The sequence below is a fragment of the Chaetodon trifascialis genome, chromosome 3, assembly GCF_039877785.1.
Source record: "Chaetodon trifascialis isolate fChaTrf1 chromosome 3, fChaTrf1.hap1, whole genome shotgun sequence".
In the NCBI taxonomy this organism is placed as follows: domain Eukaryota; kingdom Metazoa; phylum Chordata; class Actinopteri; order Chaetodontiformes; family Chaetodontidae; genus Chaetodon; species Chaetodon trifascialis.
In genome coordinates, this window is record NC_092058.1 from 13,034,494 (window position 1) to 13,054,411 (window position 19,918).

The window sequence follows — 19,918 nt, forward strand, 5'->3', positions numbered from 1 at the left end:
GAAGTTTGGATTTCCTAGATAGATTCCCTAGAAAACAACGGTCAGGTGAGACAAATGTGCAGAGATAAAAAATTTTAAGCACACTTGACTATCTTAAGCCTTGACAATTGGAAACACATTGTTTGACGAATCAACCAGGATCCAGTATAAAAGACAACGTTACGCAGAGAATAAACAAACCGCGAGCATAACGACATTTTCTCTGGCCTAATCGTAGAGTTTACCTATTTTGATATCTTAGTTTATTGTCACAAAAACAACTTGCTTTGTCGAGCGCAGGCTAATTACTCCCACAAACCTCCGAGAAAAGCTCTCGCCGTGTTTTTCCACCAGGATCGAGGGGAATCTATATTACTGGAAACAGCCTGTGTGCATTCCTATTATCTTTAATGTCGAGGCGGTGAATTCCCAGAATGAAGGCTCTGTCAGGGCCGCCCGGCGGGGCGGAGTCAACCCTGCAATTATTCCTGGAAAGCGGATAGGGAGAAGCTGCCGCGCGATTCCTGGGAGCGAGCGCCGGTTCAGCGAAGACAGGAGCCACCGGGTGAAACGGAGGAGAGGGATGAGCCTCTGAAAAAAAGCCGGGGGAAAAAAGGCTCGGGTCTCGGCACGGTTGTCCCGCGAATTATCCGATAAAACAAAGCGTTTTCTCCTCCCCAAACCGCCTGTAACGTTCGTGCCGCTCGCTGTCACAAAGCGAAACAACCGGCAGCGGTTGGTGCGGCCGGTGTGACGTCAGAGCCGCCGGTGCTGCGAGGAGTTCTCAGAATAGACTTCTAGGAAACGGTAAATTTTAAAAGCCAAGCCTTTACACTCTGTCCTTCACACATTTGGATCTCATTGTGGCGACAACACACTCCAACCCGCTGCTACAGAGATGTTTCACCTTTTAAATTAATTCCGCTTTTTTATTGTTTTCATTTTACGTCCTGTGTTCTTATATAAACTACAGGACCAGAGCCTGTTCGGAGCTCTTCATATCGTTTAGAGTAAGCTGGTTCAGATCAAGCCGATGGTAAACGCGTGTGTTCTTGTCGAGGTGTTTCTTCTTTGTTCAGAGCTCCTTTTTATTTTCTGAAGAAATACCGACCGGATTTTAACCCAGAGGACTCAAGAAATAGCATGATTCTCTGTGTGCCAGGGTGAGTTGACTTTCTTTGTTTCTGGGTTTTCTCTCTAGTTGTCTTTATTTGGAGCATACCTTTCTATTTGTAAAGTAAATGTCTTAATGTGTTTCAAGTCTTTAAATAAGAGCGCTAATTCTCGCATGTATTCATGTTTTCTAAACGGTCTCCAACTCAAGTTCACCCATTTCAAAAACAAAGGCCTCTTTATTTCTAAAAACAAAAATGGTCATCATTCATCATACTTAATAATACTAATATTAGTGCTTATACAGTACTTTTTTATTCAATCAGGACAGCCTGAAATAAAATGTTCTTTTCACAAATGTTCTGGCCAAGAGTTCCACGCTTAACCATTGAAACCCACAAAATACGAAATACATCACGTAATAATTAAAACATCAATAAGATGATTCACATTTTGTGGTTCTGGCGTTGAAATTGTACAGTGAATTGACCTCTTGTTCATCCTCTCCTTATCATTTAAACACTGGACTGCAAAAGACATAATTCAGATTCCTGTATTAACATGAAAGAGCTGAAAGATGGGTTTTTTTTCTTGCAATTTGAAGCTTATTTTCCATCTTTTTTCCAGTCCTAGAGCTCCTCTCCCCGCTGCTCCGTCCACTGAAGCCCCACGGGGCATGCGGGCAGGGACTGTACCTCCTACCCCTTGCCTTCAAAGCACCCCTCCGCTATGGGACCCTACAAAGGATCTGCGGGCAATTGCCAGCAACTTCTGCTTTCTAGAAAATTCAGGTACAGTATGAAAAGAATGTCACATTTACAGCGACTGAACCGAACAAATAAAATTCTTGAAATGCCACAAACGATCCCGGGCTCTGTTGGGCACATTTGCTTTTCTGTTGTAAGATATTTAGTTGATTACTAAACTGTGGAAAGTTAAAATCAAGCAGCATACAGATGAGCGGAAAGGACGGCACTGATTGTTCACAGTGACTAATATTTAGGAATCTGTGTGTGTAGGATGGTACTGGGGAGCTGTAACTGCGGCTCAGGCCCACGCTGCACTTCAAGAGGCATCTGAAGGAGCTTTTCTGGTACGGGACAGCAGCCACCCTCTGTACATGCTGACCCTCTCGGTCAGGACTGCGCGCGGTCCCACCAGTATACGCATCCAGTACAGCGGCGCCCAGTTCTTGCTCGACTCCAGCTCCCCGGCCCGGCCCAGCCTGTCGTCCTTCCCCAACGTGCCCAGCCTGGTGCAACACTACATGGGACCAGAGAGGAAAGCAGAGGAGGGGAAGGTGGAAGAGGAGGCTCCTTCAAAACCCTCTCAGCAGACAATTCAGGACACATCTGTGGTATTAAAACTGAAGCGGGCCGTTTACAAGCCCCAGGGCCTCCCCTCCTTACAGCACCTCACACGCCTCGTCATTAACAGACACTCTGACTGCCCCGACCAGCTACCACTCCCGAGGCCTCTGCTGCGTTACATACAGGACTATCCCTTCAAGGTATGATGGCGTCCCCTCAAGTCCGTTATTCTGGCTGAATGTCAGCTGACTTTAAGCAGGTCCTCTGTGCCTGTCAATGACGTTGCTGCTCGAGCAGTTGGAGGCCAGTCACGAAAAAACTGGACACAGGGTCATGTTTTTGCTGATGAAATATGTACAAATTCAGTTAATACTGACGTGCCTGGTTTCAGACTTAAGTTGTCACGGACAGGGTGGTGAAGCACCCCACAGAAAGACAACTCGTGAGCAAACTTCAGTACTGTAATCTACACTTATTTTATGATGAATGTGGAAGTTGTCCATATCCATTTTACCCTCATCAGTTCTGGATGTACATACTGTTCCTAAGAAGTACACTGATTCCATTGAGACATCTTTGACGCCATTTTATTTTTCTCAGCAAGACATTTTTTCTACCTTTTACATGTGTACATTTTTCTATTAAAATGAGCAACTGGAGTCTAACTAGCTGTCCTTTATATCCTTTTGTCTCGTCTGGCTTGAAATGCCAGAATTACTCACAGGGTAAAGAGAAACACTGTCATCATCTTCATTATTAACCACCGCATGATGGCTGCTCTTGTGACACTTGTTACGAAATATTTTCGCCTTCAATCACCTTTGAAACACAAAAACTTTGTGGCCTTTGAGCTTTGAGTGTGTGAGAGACGCAGATTGTGTGAGGAAGTAAAGGCCACATTGTGTGTGTTTTTGCTCAACAATGCGTGCAGCCTGCATCTGAGTCAGCGAGTGGACAAGCGAAGGGGAGGACTGTTCATCAGCGGATTCAGAGAACTACTGAATGCTTCCTGGGAGGAGGGTGAGCTTCTGAGAGGGAGGGTTCTAAGAAAAGCCTCGGTAATTACCTTCAGCTTTGAGCCTGCTTTTGTGCCATCTTGCACACATTTTTTATTGTGGCACAGGATGTGATCACAAATGCTACCGGATTAAAAGTGCAGCAGTGACATAACACCGATCTGAGATTCTGCAAAATTGTAAGTGATAATATCAGAGGGAGCGTGAGCTTTGGTGGCTCAGTGGGGGTAGGGGAGCTGAGGCTGTGGCAACCTGGGCTAAAGCCAGCGTAATAGGATCTCAGTTTCTCAATCCAGACCCAGTTTGTGGTCCCTGTTTGACTTCTGTCGCTGAAGGATGCAGAATCGCGGCCTGAGAAACAGAAACAAATCTGCGTATTATGCTCTGAATTTTAATTCAATGTGAAAGATCCACAAATGAAGGAGCATGCTGAGCAAGTTGAGCCTTATTACTTTAAATAAAACAGATAGGGCGAAGAGCTCAACGTGAGCATGAAGTCACTGCAGGTTAATGATGACAACATGATTTACTGATGCCCAGGTGACAGACACAAAGGCCGAGAGGTTCTCATGACAGACCTGCCGCTGATGTCGTGCCGTGTCTCCACATAATGCATCTCCTCAACACGCGCCTCCACCCACTGCCGAATGAGCGGGGGGTGCCTGGGGTCCACCTCCAAGTAAACACGACTGCTCACCAGAAACAGAACACAAAATGCTTTAAAATGTAATTATCAGCCAGGACAGGATTATCAGAAGTAACCTTGAGATGAGAGCAATGACACATGTCTGGAACTATATTTACTGGCAGTCTTTTAAAAAGCTTAAGCCATTAAAGAGGCAACACGATACGTGTGTTTTTCAGAACATGCTGTTCCTGTGACAAGCCAACGACGCCGTTAGGAATTAAACCCAGGTGGGTTTGTGTGTGTGTGTGTTGTGTGTATTTGTATCAAGCAGTGGGGTTCCTTACCCAGGATTTGCCAGAATCTGTGGAGCCAGAGTCAAAATCTGTTTGATCACCGTGAGGCCATCTTCACCTCCATCTAGAGCAGCGTGGTCTTCAAACCTGGGCACACAGCTCCCATTTATCATTTAAATGCATCCATTTGATCTCACAGATTTCCAAGAAATACATTTCTAAGAACACATCGTGCACTGATGCACTTTCACTTTATAAATTCTATGCATTTTAAAAGATGTGATTTCATTAATCTGAAACAAACATCAAATTTAGTACATCCACTTTATTTTTTGTAAAGAATTTAAAAATTATAAGTATGACTTTTAATGACTGAATATCACTTTTTTAATATTAAACCCCATGTTTATGGATATTTATAAGCATTTATAAACTACATTTAGTTTAGAAGTATTTATAAATTGTGTAAAGTTAATTAAACAGTTTATAGTACAATATAACCCACTATATTGTCTAAAAAGACAAAATGCAGTCACTTTGTATTTAATCAAAATTTAGTTCAAACCAGAATTTCAGTCAACTACATACAGCTAAAGCAAGAGAGCCAAATCAAGCTAAAACTATTAAGTCAGATCGCCACAACTGCTTTGGCTAAAGCCCAATTTACTTCCCCCTGCAGCTGTTTGCTGCAATCAAAATACTGTATATTAATATTGGTTACCATTTTGGTAATTCAGATTGTCCCCAACATAAATGGCTAAATCTGCTCCTGGAGAACAAAAACAGTGAGCACTCTCATATCACTTTAAGTTTCTCCAAATGCAGGGAGATGTTTTTACTTCATGATGTCAGTGATTTTTATTTTATTTCATTTTTTTGTAAAATGAAAACACATCATCTGTCCTGTCCATCTGTTACAAAGCTTGGTCAGCCTGTGGGGCAGTACATGTGCGGGCAAATAAAAACACGTGCTGTCGTAATATATAAATTCATAGAGATGGTGTTTTAGTCACCTGAAAATTTCCGGTTCCAATGACATCATATCCTCTGAGAACAGGTACGGAGGGTTACTGACCAAAGCTGAAACAGGGCTGCAGAGGCTCAGCACTGTTTCTGCGTCTGACAGAACACAAATTACACTTTTTGTTTATCAGCAGTGGGTTTAGGCTTGTTATTCAGTAAGTGCAATGCACCGTTTTCACTTACCTTTCATTACATCTATATGATAAACCTGTAATCTGTCCTGAAGGCCCAACCTGCAGAGAAAAATCCCTCATCAGACATAATGCGTCACTCTCTGTGCCCCCAGTTAAAAACAGATAGAAGTTCATTGTAAGTCACTGACCACAATGTCCTTATCGAATTATCACACGTAATTCGATAAGGACATTTACAACTTGTTTTCATGTGCTATGGTCCGATTACCTTAACGCATTTTCTCTTGTTAAATCCACTGCCTCCTGGCTTTGATCCACGGCGATGGCTTTCAGCTGGTGACAGACAAAACTGCTGTTCACTGTTTGGATACAATGACCTCAGGGAAATTCCTATCTGTCTGTATTGCTGTGTCTGTCTACATGAGGAAGTGATTATGTGTTTAATCATTTAGTCTTTAAAATGTCAAAACTGACACATGGCCACCACCTGCTACCAATACTCACAGTGATACCTGAAAATTAGCCTGACCAGCAGACTAAACACCAAATGTGTTCAACTTAGGTGGGAAGTCCTCCTGAATTAATTAAACATTTGTATAAAGTTTGTTGTGTCTCAAGAGGGAGCAGAGTGAAATCTGATAAACAAGATGTTGGTTGGGTTTGAGAACAACAAGTTAAAAAAAAGACAAAAATCTGGGGTGATGGAATTAGAAATAAGTGAGCTATCTAGTTGGTAGTTATGTTGCATTGTGGGTAATGTAGGCACCAGGTTTTAACACTGAATTGAAAAAATAAGACAACAAAATATTCACAATGACAACACTAACATGCTTATGATTAGCACGTGTCATACTTACTATGTCCAACATCTCTGTGTGTTAGCATGCTAATATTTGCTAACTGTAACTAAGCACAAGGTACAGCTGAGGGTGATGGGAATGTTATTAGTTTTGCAAGTATTTGGTGCCACATGAAATGTCACCAAAACTATTTCAATTCATCCTGAGGGGAACATGAATGTCTGCACCAAAATTCCTGCCAATCCATCCAATAGCTGTTGAGTTATTTCACTCCAAACCACAAAAGTCAAAATAATGGCGTCACCAGACAAAAGATCAGGAACACCTGACTCATTAGGATACGTCATCTGAGGAACATGAATGTCATGTACAAAATGTGGTGCCTGTGCGTCTCTATGATGTTGACATATCTCACTGAATCAGTGAAAACTTTGCTCATGACCCTAAAGCAACCGTGGGGGGACCACCTCTGGGGACCATGAATGTACAAAATTTCAAGGTAATGCAGATAGAATGAGATACCTCAGCCTGAATCGAAGTGGTAGAAAGTGGTTAAGAATCTATTTCCTTCAATAAACGCAAACCTCACCTGAGGCAGACTCTTCAGCAGACTAAGAGAAACAGCTCCGGAGCCACATCCCACTTCTAAGCATGTATGCTGAGCGTCTCCACCCCCTCCAGGCCCGGACTTCATCTCCAGATCAGTGAGCACGAGTTCAACCAACTCCTGCATCAACACACAGAGAAAACACAGCTCTTGTCATGGATGACTGCTCACTGGACACGGACATGTACGTATGTGTGGCCTGTTCTTCCTCCCGTCCTGCCTCGGTTTCAGGTCTCGGTATGAACACTGGAGGTCTCATCTTCAGCGTCAGATCTCTGAAGTCCCACTCCTCAATCACGTACTGCACAGGCATTCTACACAAAACACGTGCATTGATGAGTATTCTCAGTGAAAGAAACTTCTGAGTACATGTTTATATGTAGGTGGCAGAAACTTTATACCTGGACAGGCGTCGAGCACAGAGCTGCCACATCCGCTCCGTTTGTTCGCGGCTGAGAAACTCTGTTAACTTCCCCTGCTCAAGACTTTCAATCTGGATAAAGAAATGGCACGTGAGAAAAGGAAGGGATGCAACTGAATTAAAATTCAGACGCTGCATCAAGAACGAGCAAATTCCAGCTCACAGTTTTGGCCCCGAGCAGATAAGCCATGATGTAGTGGCTGGAGTGGTCAGGCTCCGTCACACCTCTCTCCACAAAGTGTCTCTTCCATAAGTCCACTGCCTGAAGTGCCGTGATCCTGCCTGCAGGTAAGGCTGGAGTGCTGCATCTACGGACTGCACGGGAGCCCCAGATCCCCTAAAAGCATTAGATTTAAGAGAGTTTCTAACCAATCACGAATCCACAATAATGATTTAAACAAGCATTTGTTGACTTCCCCAGATGACACTGCCCAGTCACAATATGAGTGAGCCTGAGGAGTCGAATTTAAAAACCAGATTTCAGATCAAACCACTGATTGGCGTACACTCAAGATACACGTCTCACTTCCAATTCACCAGCCTTCATGACTTCCTCTGCTCAGTGGAGGAAGGAGTAATCTGTACACTGAGTTATGAGACATTAATAGATATTCATTCACAATGCAGTGCAAAGCAGCGCAAGACTGCATGACACTGAGGGGTGTTTCGAATCATCTCTCACTACGTTTTTCTGTCCCAGGAAAACACTGAAAACTTTTGGAATATTTTAAGTCGCTTTTTTCAGTCTACCAAATGGTTGCGGCTCAGTGCTTTTTAAAATATTAGTATTTTCTGCTTCTTTTAGTCAAACTACTCAATGTTGACATGAACATTTGTCATTTTAAACATACTAATATCTAATAAGTGATCAGTTCATAAAATATGATTGATTGTCTCCTGATGAATCAATGTTGCAGCTCTGCAGGTGTATTATTGGATACACAGGGCCCCCTTCAATATCAAAATGATGACAATATTTGTGTCAAACACATCCTTCAGTTGTCTGAAAGTACTCTGAATTTCAACAGTTTACCAACCTGGCAAGCCATGGTGGCCACTTCAGTGTTCAAATCAGGTTTCATTTTAACATTAGCTCACTGCATTGTGTAAAAATAAACATCTATCCCACTTCCTCCCTTGACTGCAGCTCTATTACTCCTTCACATTTCTATCTGGTTGATTAAATATTCGGGCTACTGCGGGGTATGTGATTTTTGACCAGGTTTGATCCAGTGTGTGTCTCCATATTCAGTCAGACAAGCTCCTAATTAAGACCTTGGATCCAATCAAGTGTAAATGCACGCAAACCAATAAGTGGTTCAATAAATAAACACATGACGCATGATCACTGTGCGGAAATGTTGTCTAACAACAGCTGCTACAACGAATCTACTACCACTTAGTGACTTTAGCTCTCTTCATTATTGCCTGTCAACCGAGATGATAGCTTGTCAATAACTTTATTCTCTTCCTTTTGTACGTCCTCTGTAACTTAGCGTATCAATAAAGTTTTGTTTAAAATTTTGACTTTTAGCAGCCTGCTTTGCTCCACTGCGCTCAAAGCAGTTAGCATCCCATCTACTGTGCCGAGAAGACAAAAACCCAATTAGACAAGTTAGTTACCTTTATTTCAGAGTATCTGGAGCCTGCACATAGGGGTCTTCTCCACATGTTTGACCTACAGAGACATCCCCTCCTCTGAATCACTATTCCTCACATACAGTTATTGTAACTTAACGTTAGCCATCAGCTATACACCCTTACGGTATTCTGTTGTCCTGTATGTATACTTCAGGTCACTTGAATCGCCCTATGTAAACATTAAACAACGTTTGTGTCGTCTGATGGCACGCTAGTTGACACTGGTGTTAATATTTCTTACACATGGCGCAGCAAACCTCTCCAACATTGACCTGACGCAAAACGTTGGCGGCATTGCGGCGCATACTGCGCAGCAGTGACGCTGGTGAACAGTGTTGCCTTTAAGCTCTTTCGATTATGTGTCAATTTTGAAGTTGGGGCACCGGAATCCCACCGCAAAATGTTGTTTAGGGCTATAAAATGAAATATTTTTGTTTTTAAACTTTGAGATAGCAAAAATTATGTAGATCGTGCCGGGAAAATTGATGTAATCAACTGTTAGCTAATGCGTCAACCTCAACTATCCGAAAGACACGTTTCTCATGGAGTAAGAATGCAACTGTAGATGTACCAAAGTTGTGGGGAAAATGTGCAACAAAAAAATGTTACTGTCATTTGTTTTTTGTTGAAAAGGGCACATTCTCCACGGTCTGTGTGGAATTCACGACGTTGGTTATTTGTTTGGGTAAATTACGAGGAGCTCCTGAAGGCATCAATATTGTTGTTCCTCTCTCTGGCATGCATGGATGTTTCGAGCACTGGAGGGTCTTTGGATGTTTTGACATTAATTTAACAAAATTTTTTAAAGTACAGTGAGAGCATATTTGTTGGTTGTCCGCACGTTGGGCTCGTATCTCACAGGAAGTCGCATACTTGCCTTTCAGCGTTAAAAGTGGAAGCTAGCAGCTAGCTTTAGCTGCTAAGTAACAGCTGAGGCAGACACACACAGGACAGTCATCTAAAACTGAAACACTTTGCTCAAAGTTTGTTGAGCTGATCGTCTGGATAAGGTTGCCCTGACTAAGAAGCCTGTGATGGGCATGACCAATCGAATAGAATGTATATTTTTCAGTGAATTTCACCCCACCCTGGGTCCAAAGATTACATATCAGGTAAGTGTGCAAATAATATACAGTGTGTTGTGGGTTTTCGCGTCATACTTCAACATGTTTAACAACAAATGTTGTGGCAAAATGAGCACATTTATGTTATTAAGTAATCCCCAGTCCTAATTTCTTACAATCAAACTGAGGTGTATTTTTGGAGTTTACTGTACACAAAGCCATGAGCCTGTATCATATGTAATATTTGAAATGCTGTCAGGTACTGTGTAAATTTACCTCCACATGTGTTTCACAGCTGTCTAAAACATGCATCATAACCTCAAAACAAAAGCAGCAGCACAGATTTCCCCGAGGAAATCTCAGCATCCTTGTGTTTGACTGCATGTATGATGGAATAAAATTAGAATAATTGATCTTATTAAAAGGTAAACATATTGTTGTGGTAGTGACCTTGAAAATGAAAAGCACATAATCTTCTTAGTGTGTCCTATAGGATGCATGTCCTCATACTATGTCCCCTGTGTCCTCTCCTGACAGGTCCCAGAGGAGTACATCTCACGGGAGCTCTTTGACACAGTTCAAGTTTATATCATCACCAAGCCAGAGCTGCAAAACAAACTGATAACAGTGTATGTATTCTAAGACTCCTCCTCTGTCTCTTTGCCATCATGAATTTGTTTTTCCACCTTGAGACCTCTGTGCATGTTTACAAGCCAATGGTATGTTGCTCTTTTTCAGTATCCGACTATCCTCTGCACTCATTATATCTTTTTTTTAGCACTGCCATGGGAAAAAAGTTAATCGGCTGTCCTGTGTGCATTGAACATAAGAAGTACAGCCGCAATGCCCTCCTGTTTAACCTCGGCCTGGTGTGTGATGCCCAGACCAACACGTGTGCCCTGGAGCCGATTGTCAAGAAGCTGTCTGGGTACCTCACTACTCTGGAGGTAGTGAATAATGCATTCGCACATCTGCACTTGTCTCATGCGATTGCTTTGATATGTGTATCGTTTTCAGTGATGGGGAAATCATTGATATGATCTTAAATCTTTTGTCCTGTTGCGTTGCAGCTGGAGAGTGGCTTCATATCCAATGAGGAGAGCAAGCAAAAACTTTTGCCCATTATGTCAACCTTGCTGGAAGAACTTAATGCCACAGGAGCCTGCACCTTACCCATAGGTATGCAGTCGTTTTGTTTTTAGCTGTGTGTATTCCAGTTGAGACACACATCACAAAGGCGGCAGGGAAATGCAAATCATGTGTGCTACAGGAAACGGCCCTGATGTTGTGGGTGACTGCAAAAGTGTGTTGAGTTGAAAAAACATCCTGTTCTGCTGCTCCTTTAGTTTGTTTGCAGCAGCACTGACCAAAAGGCATCCAAATCAAATTTAGTCATACTATGGTTTGATTAGCACCACTGAGCAAGCAGATGTATGAAACACACAGCCAGTGTGGTTACAGTTTAATTGTTAATGGTTATGATGCTTGTTATTTTTCCAGCTGTTGAAGGGCAACATTCATTTTTGTGAAAAATTAACATATTATATGCTGTAATCTGCTCTATGTAATGACTGAACAGCCGCATAAATCTGTGCTGTCTAACAAGCTAACTGGACATTTTTCTAAAGCTGATAAGAAGGAATCAAGGTCCTTTTTTAAAAAATCATTTTCTGTTCTGTGTCTGCTTTTAGATGAGTCCAACACCATCCACCTCAAGCTGATCCAGCTGAGAAAGGACCCTCCGATCGTCCAGGAGTATGACGTGCCCGTTTTCACGCAGTGCAAAGACCATTTCATTAAATCTCAGTGGGATCTCACCACTCAGCAGGTAGGCCTCGTGGCTGGTATCATGGGATATTGCGATAAGACGTGCCAGTTTAAGAGGCACTGGGACAAAGATTTGTTATTAAAGGCCTGTTATCAGCTGTGCATGTAATGCATGTTATATTAACACTGGTGTTACATCCACTACTGTATGGATGGAAAAGAAGTGTTAGTGTGAGAGAAGCTGCCATTTATTAGTACAATCATGTTTTTATGCTGTAATAATGCAAAGACTTCATAGTAGTGTGTATATACTGTATTTTATCAGGTCACAGAGCTTGGAATGGGCCAGTGATGTTCTGTTATATATTGTTTACTGCAGATCCTGCCCTATATTGATGGATTTAGACACATCCAAAAAATCTCTGCCGAAGCGGATGTAGAGCTGAATCTTGTTCGCATTGCTGTGCAGAATCTCCTGTGAGTACATTTCAGTGTATAAAGGGCAACACACAACAGCAGCGTCTTAAGATGGTTTTACGACACATCATTGTAGGCTGACCCAGTACGTCAGGTTAACACGAGCCCTGCAGGAAAGCGGCGATTTCATCACATTTTCAAATTCTGAGATGTTTGAGACTCGTCCAGTGTGTTGAACTTCAGTGTTGTAAGACTTTTATTTCCAAAAGAAACCGGAGAGATACTGAAAAGTGCATTTTTCTTTGCAGGTATTATGGTGTTGTGACCTTGGTGTCCATATTTCAGGTATGTAACTAAACTCACACAACAGAAAACACTGGACTTATTTCCACTACATTTGTGCATCTGTAGTGTGGTGGTGCTTTTTGTAAAGGAAGATTAGAGGCACTGTGTAAAAGTCAAACTATTATGGAAAAAAATATAGAAGTATTTATTTAATAATGTTTAGTAATAAAAATGTAATTTCATGCTAAAAAATGTTGTTTAGTTTGCTGATTGTCTCGTGCTGTTTTACCCCCTCCAGTACTCTAATGTGTATTGCACCACCCCGAAAGTTCAAAGCCTCATAGATGACAAGTCCATTCAGGAGGAGTGCCTCAACTACGTCACTAAGCAGGGTAAATAAGAGTCAGGATTGTTGAACACAGATGTTTTTATTTTTATTTATTTTATTTTGTGATTGCGTTGTTGATTTGTCTGCCAGGTCAGAAGCGTCCCAGTCTGAGGGACGTGTTCCAGCTGTACTGTGGTCTGAGTCCAGGAACCACCGTCCGAGACCTTTGTTCTCGTTACTCGCAGCAGCTTCAAAGGGTTGATGAGAGGTCAGCATCAATCGCTTTTATCAGTTCCTGAAAAGAGTTGTTGACTATTACAGAATTATGTCAGACTGACATTTATTTGCCTGCGTGTCATGTCACATGTTGCCTTTCAGGAGGCTGATCCAGTTTGGACTGATGAAGTCTCTCATTCGACGGCTGCAGAAATATCCGGTGAAGGTGAGCCGCGATGAGAAGAGCAGGCCGCCTCGACTCTACACCGGCTGTCATAGTTATGATGAGATCTGCTGCAAAACAGGCAGGTTTTAAAGCTCTCTCTGTTTGTATGGAATAACTAATGGTAGAAAACAAGCCTCCTTATAATGTCGTCCTTTGACAGGAATCAGTTACCAGGAGCTGGACGAACGCTTGGAGAATGATCCCAACATCGTGGTGTGCTGGAAGTGACGGGACGTGAACTGAAAAGAGCGACAGCCATCAGACTGAAAGATACAGAGACGCCTCAGCCAAAGATGCCTTCAGTGACAGGATTAACAGTGGAAAGTGAAGTAGTATTTTGTAATTTTTATGTTCGACTAGTGTTTTTTAAACTAATATCTTCTTTGTCAAGAATCAGTCAAGTGAGGAGGGTGATATTTATTAATATTGTACAAAAGAAAACCTGTGATTAATAAAAGAGATTATATCAAAGTGTGATAGTCTGTCTTAAATCACGGTGTAAAAAAATGATGAGACTGAAGCAGTGGAACAAGCGGATACATAAGATGTCGCCATGAGGCAGTGGAAAAAAAAAAAGTAAAGTCATTTAAGTCATTGTCTATCACATAATGCTAGAAAATTATCTGAAGTTAGGGCCTCTCAAGATAAAAACACCCATGAAAGACAGAAAATTGCATTAAAACACAATTGCTTCAATAACTACAAGCAAGTGTGCAAAGCTGTCTATTGTCCCTGTTTAAAATGGATATTTGATGGAAGGTGAGAGGAGCAGTGAAGCGGGTGTGAAGAGTCCTCAGTGATCGAGTCTGCCTTTGTTGTTACTGCGTCACTGTAAAGGTCTGAGAGCTGGGTTTGAGTGGTGCTGGTGCTTTTGGCTGCATGCTTGATGATTCTTGTTCTTGGTTTTCTTTGTGAGGAAATTGTAGAAGGATGCAATGTTGAATATGAGGACTGATTCTATCGGTATTATACTGCTGTTATAATGTCCCGTCTGACGTTAAAACCTTTACACCTCCTCAGAAGAAACACGCGCTGTTGGGCCCTTTTGTAGTTGTGGTCGATTTCAGTGTCCAGGTATTTAAAGATCTTGACCTGTTCCACCACCGGCCCCTCCAGCCTGAGTGTGGGGTGTTAGGTGCCCAGTACAGCACTAGTACAGCACTGTACATATTTAAGTTACTTGTAATTGTGTACGTTATGTCCTAATTTCAGTGGGAAATGTACTTTTTACACCAGTATATTTATTTGAGAGCTATAGTTGCCTTTAAAATCAAGATTATGAGCATTGTTATAGATTAAGCTACCAAGCAGTACACTAACAGTTAAGTGTTACTTGGGTGGTAATACATAAGTAAATATGTTACATTTTGGTAGTTATACTTACTGTAAAGGAGTATTTTTACCGTGTAGTACAGCTCCTCTGGATACTTCCTCCCTAGCTTTTTTATTTGTAGACCGTTTGATATTCACATTTGCCTGAAGATGCACCGCCCCTCTCTGGCCGCAGGGAGGTACTGCGTTCAGTGTGCGCTCGTTTACAGTAACCATGACAACCACTGGAGCCGAAAGGTATCGCTAACACTAGATAACTTCAGAGACAACTTGAACGAAGTGAAGTTTTTTTTTTTTTTAACTGTTACTTGATAGCTTGCGGAGTAGTTTGCTGTAACAAAATGGACACGTCGGTTGTTTTGCCTGTCGAGGCGGAGGGGTTTGTTCAAAGTCTGGAGCCTTTCTCTGTCAAGGAAGTGGGCTCTGTAAGGTAAGAAGAGCTAAGGGCTAATTAGCTACGGCTAACGTTAGCAGGACTTATTTTAGTTGAGTTGTATCTCATAAACTCCCTAGAGTGTCCTGTGCAGCGGGTGTTGACATGACAAGACGTGTGATAAAAGATAAAAACCCAAATGAGGTGAGGAAACAGCATTTCAGGTCTTGGGACATCAAAGAACAAGCACAGAAAGTACTCAAATCCTCTAACATAACGTTTCTTCATTTAACTTAGCAGTACTCTAATGGGAAATTACTTTATTACAGTGGTGAAAGAAGTACTTAATTGGATAAAACTACACTACCACAATGCAAAAATACTCACTATTAACACAAAAGTTGGGTTAAAAGATCCAAAAGTTGGGTGAACACCTTAACACTGTGTCAAGCTGGATCAAGAGCAGACAGGAAGGTCTCGCTGTCTGCATTTTGTTGTGCAAACTGTCTTTTTAGCAAATACACTGAAACTTAGCAAGTTTCATTGCTGACAGTGTTGGTAAAAAGTCATTAAAAAGTCTACATTTGAGGAGAATATATTACAGCATAAGTGCTGTTAAAAAACAAACCTGTAGTGTTGTGCAGAGGGGAAATGATTTTACATTTTTCCACTGCTTTTACTTTAAAGGCAGAAAAGCTCTGAGCCTTTATTTAAAAGAACTGAGTCAGAGCAGACCTCAAGGTTTGGGGGGGAGTTTATTTCAGATATATGGTGCATAGATACTGAATGATACTTCTCCATGTTGGCTTTGACTCCATGGACAGTAAACAACCCTGACATCTGTGGACAGTTCATGAAGTAGCAGTCCATTAAGCTGTTTCATTATTCTTCTCTTTGTGTGTTGACAGGTGGTTCAGACAGCACGAGTACATCGAGAAACTGAACATGCAGGCGATACTGAATGCTTCTGCTATGCATGATGAGTTCGTCAAAGAGCTCCTGATATCATACGGAAAGGTGACTGCTACCTCTCTACATATGATGTTACAAATGTCAGTGGCATTTACACAAGCCCTGCTAAAATCTAATCTACAGTAACTTCTTTCTTGTCTTCCCCCTCTCTAGATACCTGTTCTGGTCCATGAAATGATTCTCGTTGAAGTGTGGAAGCAAAAAGTGTTTCCCATTTTATGTCAGCTGCAGGACTTTAACCCCAAGAACACATTTCATCTTTACATGGTGGTGAGTGTAAATCGAAATGTAAAATGATAATCGGCCTGCAGCTCATCACTGATTTCTGTTACTCTTAAATGTCTCCTTAGATCCACCACGAAGCCACAATCATAAACCTGCTTGAAACCATACTGTTTCATAAGGTCAGTGTGCACATAAATACATACTCATACTTATATTAATCCGCAGCATGGTGTTTTAAAGCATGGATGGGATCACATGGTCCAACGTTTAGACTCTTGGCTCTTTCTGTTCATGAAGATAGCTGTAAATTAAGCTTTATGTGATGTGCTGAAAGAGTTTTGTGTGTTGTGTAGGATTCATGTGAGGCAGCTGATGACTCTGTTCTTGACTTGGTGGATTACTGCCACCGCAAACTCACCCTGCTGGCCAGCAAAGCAACCAAGGAGAGCACCATGACCCGTGACCAACACAACCTGACAGGCAAAGCAGCAGTTTCCTCCATAGAGGTAGGAAAATCCGAGACTTGTGCAGCTTTTGTTGGTTTCGTTGTTCAGACTACTGCAGAGGAACCTTTCTTTCACTTAAATTGATCAGTCACATCATTCTTTTCACTTGGTGAAGGAGTTGCAGATGCAGAGTGCTGCACTGGAGTTTGAAATCTCCCTGAAGGCTGTCTCTGTGCTGCGCTACATCACGGATCACACTGAGAGGTATTGCAGCGTCTGGATGACTGATTAGGTTTAGGGGTTTGAGGCGGAAACCATTTTTATACGTTTACACTTCAAGCTTAACCATTACATGCAGCTGACTAATTCTGACACTGACATGGTTGATTTATCTATGAATTATTTTTTTTATTGTAAATCAATCGTTTCGCTTGATTTGTCCAACCAACAGTCCACAGATATTAGACCTGTAATAATATAAGATAAAAAGCAAAATTCTCACATTTGACGAGTTGGAATCAGGTAATGTTTGCCATCTTTGCTCAAAGATTAACTATTCATCAATTATCAAATAAGATAAGCAGATTGTTTTTTTGTTAATTGACATTTATTAATTCCCCAGTTGTTTCACAGCTAACAGAAGGAGAATGCTTTTTTTTTCTTTACAGTATCAGTGTTATCAATCGCATGCTGTGCACCCATAACATGCCATGTGTACTGGTTCAGCTGATTGACTGCTGCCCTTGGAGTCGCTGTACAGAAGGTATTTTACACCTTTTGCATATCAAATGTGTCCTTAAATATTTACTTTTGACTGATGAGTAACCATCCATCCATCCATTGTCTATACCTGACTATCCCTTTTCGGGGTTGCGGGGGGGCTGGAGCCTATCCCAGCTGTCAACGGGCGAGAGACAGGGTACACCCTGAATTGGTCGCCACTCAATCGCAGGGCAACATATACAGACAAACAACCATTCACGCTGACACTCATACCTAAGGACAATTTAGAGTCACCAATTAACCTAAATGAGCATGTTTTTGGTCTGTGGGAGGAAGCCAGTGTGCCCGGAGAGAACCCACGCATGCACAGGAAGAACATGTAAACTTCACACAGAAAGGCCCCGCTGTGAGCCATGCGTACTACCTGCTGCCTGATGAGTAAGCCTTTATTCAATTTGTCTCCTCTCTGGCTCCCACTGAAGGGAAGGTAGAAAAGCACATTAATGGCAGATGGCAGAAGATTCCTGCTGAGGACCATCTAAAGATGACAAAAGTAGATGGTCAGGTCTGGATTTCCCTTCACAATCTGCTGCTGAAGGAAGACTGCCAACGGAAATATGACTTCAACAATTTCAACAAGAACCAGCTTCTGAAGGTATACAGTGAATGGCTCTTTGCATCTGTCAGCGCTTGTCACCATTCCTTTACATTCATACTGTTGTGCTGTGTGTTATTTTAGCTCATGAACCTGATTTTTGCTCCTCCACCTACTACCTCCGCTCCTGTATATTATATGTAAACTGAAGCTTAAGAAGTGTGTGAGAGTCTGATCATTGTGCTCCAGCTTGTTAAAACAGAGTAGTTTCCAAGGTTGTTTTGACTAAGATGTTTCCGCCTATTATGCGCTTTCTCATCCTCTTCCTGTTGCATTAATTGTATAAGCAGAGAGCCTTGTGCATCCTCCTGTAATCACACTTTTTTTCTGCATGCACTCTGCGTAACTCATTGTAGAAAAGTCTGATGATCTCTTATTGTTGCAGCTCCGGTCTTTCTTGACAGAGGTATTGATTGATCAGCTGCCAAACCTGCTGGAACTGCAGCGGTACCTAGCTCATCTTGCAGTTACAGACCCTGCCCCTCCTAGAAAAGAGCTCGTTTTAGAACAGGTACACACTCACACAAGCACACACACAGTATCTTAAAATGCATGTCTCTGTGCACTTACCCTTAGCTTTGCTTTATGTAAAGATCCCAGAAATATGGAACCACATCGTGAGGGAGAATTCTGGGAAGTGGAAGGCAATAGCCAAGTATCAGGTCAAAGAAACTTTGAACCCATCTGAAAGTGACCTGAGGCTGCAGGCACAGAGGTAAAACTTCTCCTTCTACTTCTCAGTATTACACAAATCTGAGTACTGAAGGGGCAAACAAATCAACTCAGTTTATTTTCAAGATAAGTTTTGTTTTGTTTTACCAGTTTGGCCCAGACGTACAACCTGGATGTGATGGAGAGTTTACTCCCCGAGAAGCCAAAGTGTGGATCCTGTGGGAAAGAGGCTGCAAAGAGATGCTCTCGGTGTCAGGGAGAATGGTACTGTCACAGGTAAGACATATACAGAGATGTAAGTCCAGCAGTAATGCAGATGCTGCTCTGGACTGTCGTGCTGAAGAGGGAGCTGAGCCTGAGGGCGATTTAATGGTCAATGCACTTTACAAGCTTTTGTAATGTCTGAATGTAAGACGTTGAAATCAATCATCCCAGATGGCTTGAAACACCTCATGTACAGTGTGGTTAGAAGAGCCTCTGGGCTACCTTGCTTAACCTGCTGACATGGCAGAAATGTGTGAATGAAGGATATAAATCTGTGCCATAAAAATCTGATTTTTTTGCTTTTGTTTTTGTTTTTTTACAGAGAATGTCAGGTGAAGCACTGGCCTAAACACAAGAAAGCCTGCCAGCTTATGGCTGAGGCCACAGAGAAGGTCCAGAGGGACCTGCACATCCACAGTTAAGAGAGACTGGACTGGAAGATGAGACTCTGGAGTCACAAGATGGGACAAGAAACGGACTTGTGAATGCAAATACAAATGGATTCCTAAACATTTGATATGGAGAGTCTTCTTTGTTTTAATACTAAGAAAGATTATGCACTGCTGCAGGATTTTGTTGCATATTTTTGTTTTAAATACTACAGCGTTTGCTCCTCTTTCTTCTGTAATGAAAGCTTTTCTGCTTTAATTTTATACTCTTTTGATTTTGGTATTCAACACTGCAGAGGTACGTTCCAGCAGCAAATTAAAATATTTTAACTCCTCTAACCCTCTGTCTTGTCTTCTTGCCCAGTACTATAAAGAACACACGCACGTTGGTATTTCCAAATGACCACAAAAATGAGACGCCCAAACTCTCTGCATTTAAATGTAGCCAGTTATTTATACCCATCCGGTCAAAGTATCTTGGTTTGTCCCTCTTCTTGGTTAATATTCCTGCTACTTGTGTTCAGACTTTACCCTCCCTGAACGTTGCATTGTTGACTAACTTTAACTAACTTTCTGCAGAGGATCTGATCCCTCAGTAA

At 41.9% G+C, this 19,918-nt stretch overlaps 4 protein-coding genes across 4 annotated transcripts; 3 read left to right on the top strand and 1 right to left on the bottom strand.

The window, feature by feature from the left end:
• The first annotated feature begins 528 nt into the window (after positions 1-528).
• Positions 529-3,061, top strand: cisha (cytokine inducible SH2-containing protein a). Its single transcript, XM_070958944.1, has 4 exons — positions 529-786; positions 1,081-1,142; positions 1,720-1,883; positions 2,112-3,061. The coding sequence occupies exons 2-4, from the start codon at positions 1,123-1,125 to the stop codon at positions 2,606-2,608; spliced, it is 681 nt and encodes a 226-aa protein (XP_070815045.1). The 5' UTR covers positions 529-786; positions 1,081-1,122; the 3' UTR covers positions 2,609-3,061.
• hemk1 (HemK methyltransferase family member 1) lies at positions 2,974-9,261 on the bottom strand. Its single transcript, XM_070958943.1, has 11 exons — positions 8,948-9,261; positions 7,488-7,661; positions 7,305-7,396; positions 7,124-7,217; positions 6,886-7,023; positions 5,765-5,829; positions 5,546-5,595; positions 5,353-5,458; positions 4,391-4,486; positions 3,997-4,107; positions 2,974-3,769 (listed from the first exon to the last, which is right to left on the bottom strand). The coding sequence occupies exons 1-11, from the start codon at positions 8,993-8,995 to the stop codon at positions 3,706-3,708; spliced, it is 1,038 nt and encodes a 345-aa protein (XP_070815044.1). The 5' UTR covers positions 8,996-9,261; the 3' UTR covers positions 2,974-3,705.
• A 2-nt stretch (positions 9,262-9,263) lies between these two features.
• Positions 9,264-13,742, top strand: nprl2 (NPR2 like, GATOR1 complex subunit). The gene is made up of 11 exons (XM_070958945.1): positions 9,264-10,077; positions 10,567-10,658; positions 10,808-10,976; positions 11,100-11,208; positions 11,721-11,857; positions 12,176-12,273; positions 12,522-12,558; positions 12,797-12,890; positions 12,977-13,094; positions 13,205-13,347; positions 13,429-13,742. The coding sequence occupies exons 1-11, from the start codon at positions 10,000-10,002 to the stop codon at positions 13,494-13,496; spliced, it is 1,143 nt and encodes a 380-aa protein (XP_070815046.1). The 5' UTR covers positions 9,264-9,999; the 3' UTR covers positions 13,497-13,742.
• Positions 13,743-14,805: 1,063 nt separating this feature from the next.
• On the top strand, positions 14,806-19,656 carry zmynd10 (zinc finger, MYND-type containing 10). Its single transcript, XM_070959478.1, has 12 exons — positions 14,806-15,030; positions 15,882-15,990; positions 16,099-16,215; positions 16,296-16,349; positions 16,524-16,676; positions 16,792-16,880; positions 17,285-17,379; positions 17,822-17,994; positions 18,380-18,505; positions 18,588-18,709; positions 18,817-18,942; positions 19,253-19,656. The coding sequence occupies exons 1-12, from the start codon at positions 14,942-14,944 to the stop codon at positions 19,350-19,352; spliced, it is 1,353 nt and encodes a 450-aa protein (XP_070815579.1). The 5' UTR covers positions 14,806-14,941; the 3' UTR covers positions 19,353-19,656.
• The last annotated feature ends 262 nt before the right edge of the window (positions 19,657-19,918 follow it).

What these genes read in the sequence shown, in the direction of transcription:
- cisha (XM_070958944.1), top strand. Translation starts at nt 1,123, where the DNA reads ATGATTCTCTGTGTGCCAGG. An exon ending in ATGATTCTCTGTGTGCCAGG is followed by an intron (nt 1,143 to 1,719) that starts GTGAGTTGACTT and finishes TCTTTTTTCCAG; the next exon opens with TCCTAGAGCTCCTCTCCCCG. An exon ending in CTGCTTTCTAGAAAATTCAG is followed by an intron (nt 1,884 to 2,111) that starts GTACAGTATGAA and finishes CTGTGTGTGTAG; the next exon opens with GATGGTACTGGGGAGCTGTA.
- hemk1 (XM_070958943.1), bottom strand. Translation starts at nt 8,995, where the DNA reads ATGTGGAGAAGACCCCTATGTGCAGGCTCCAGATACTCTGAAATAAAG. An exon ending in CCAGATACTCTGAAATAAAG is followed by an intron (nt 7,662 to 8,947) that starts GTAACTAACTTG and finishes TAATGCTTTTAG; the next exon opens with GGGATCTGGGGCTCCCGTGC. An exon ending in ACAAGAGAAAATGCGTTAAG is followed by an intron (nt 5,596 to 5,764) that starts GTAATCGGACCA and finishes TTTTCTCTGCAG; the next exon opens with GTTGGGCCTTCAGGACAGAT.
- nprl2 (XM_070958945.1), top strand. Translation starts at nt 10,000, where the DNA reads ATGGGCATGACCAATCGAATAGAATGTATATTTTTCAGTGAATTTCAC. An exon ending in GGGATCTCACCACTCAGCAG is followed by an intron (nt 11,858 to 12,175) that starts GTAGGCCTCGTG and finishes TGTTTACTGCAG; the next exon opens with ATCCTGCCCTATATTGATGG. An exon ending in CTTCAAAGGGTTGATGAGAG is followed by an intron (nt 13,095 to 13,204) that starts GTCAGCATCAAT and finishes GTTGCCTTTCAG; the next exon opens with GAGGCTGATCCAGTTTGGAC.
- zmynd10 (XM_070959478.1), top strand. Translation starts at nt 14,942, where the DNA reads ATGGACACGTCGGTTGTTTTGCCTGTCGAGGCGGAGGGGTTTGTTCAA. An exon ending in CATTTCATCTTTACATGGTG is followed by an intron (nt 16,216 to 16,295) that starts GTGAGTGTAAAT and finishes ATGTCTCCTTAG; the next exon opens with ATCCACCACGAAGCCACAAT. An exon ending in AAGAGCTCGTTTTAGAACAG is followed by an intron (nt 18,506 to 18,587) that starts GTACACACTCAC and finishes CTTTATGTAAAG; the next exon opens with ATCCCAGAAATATGGAACCA.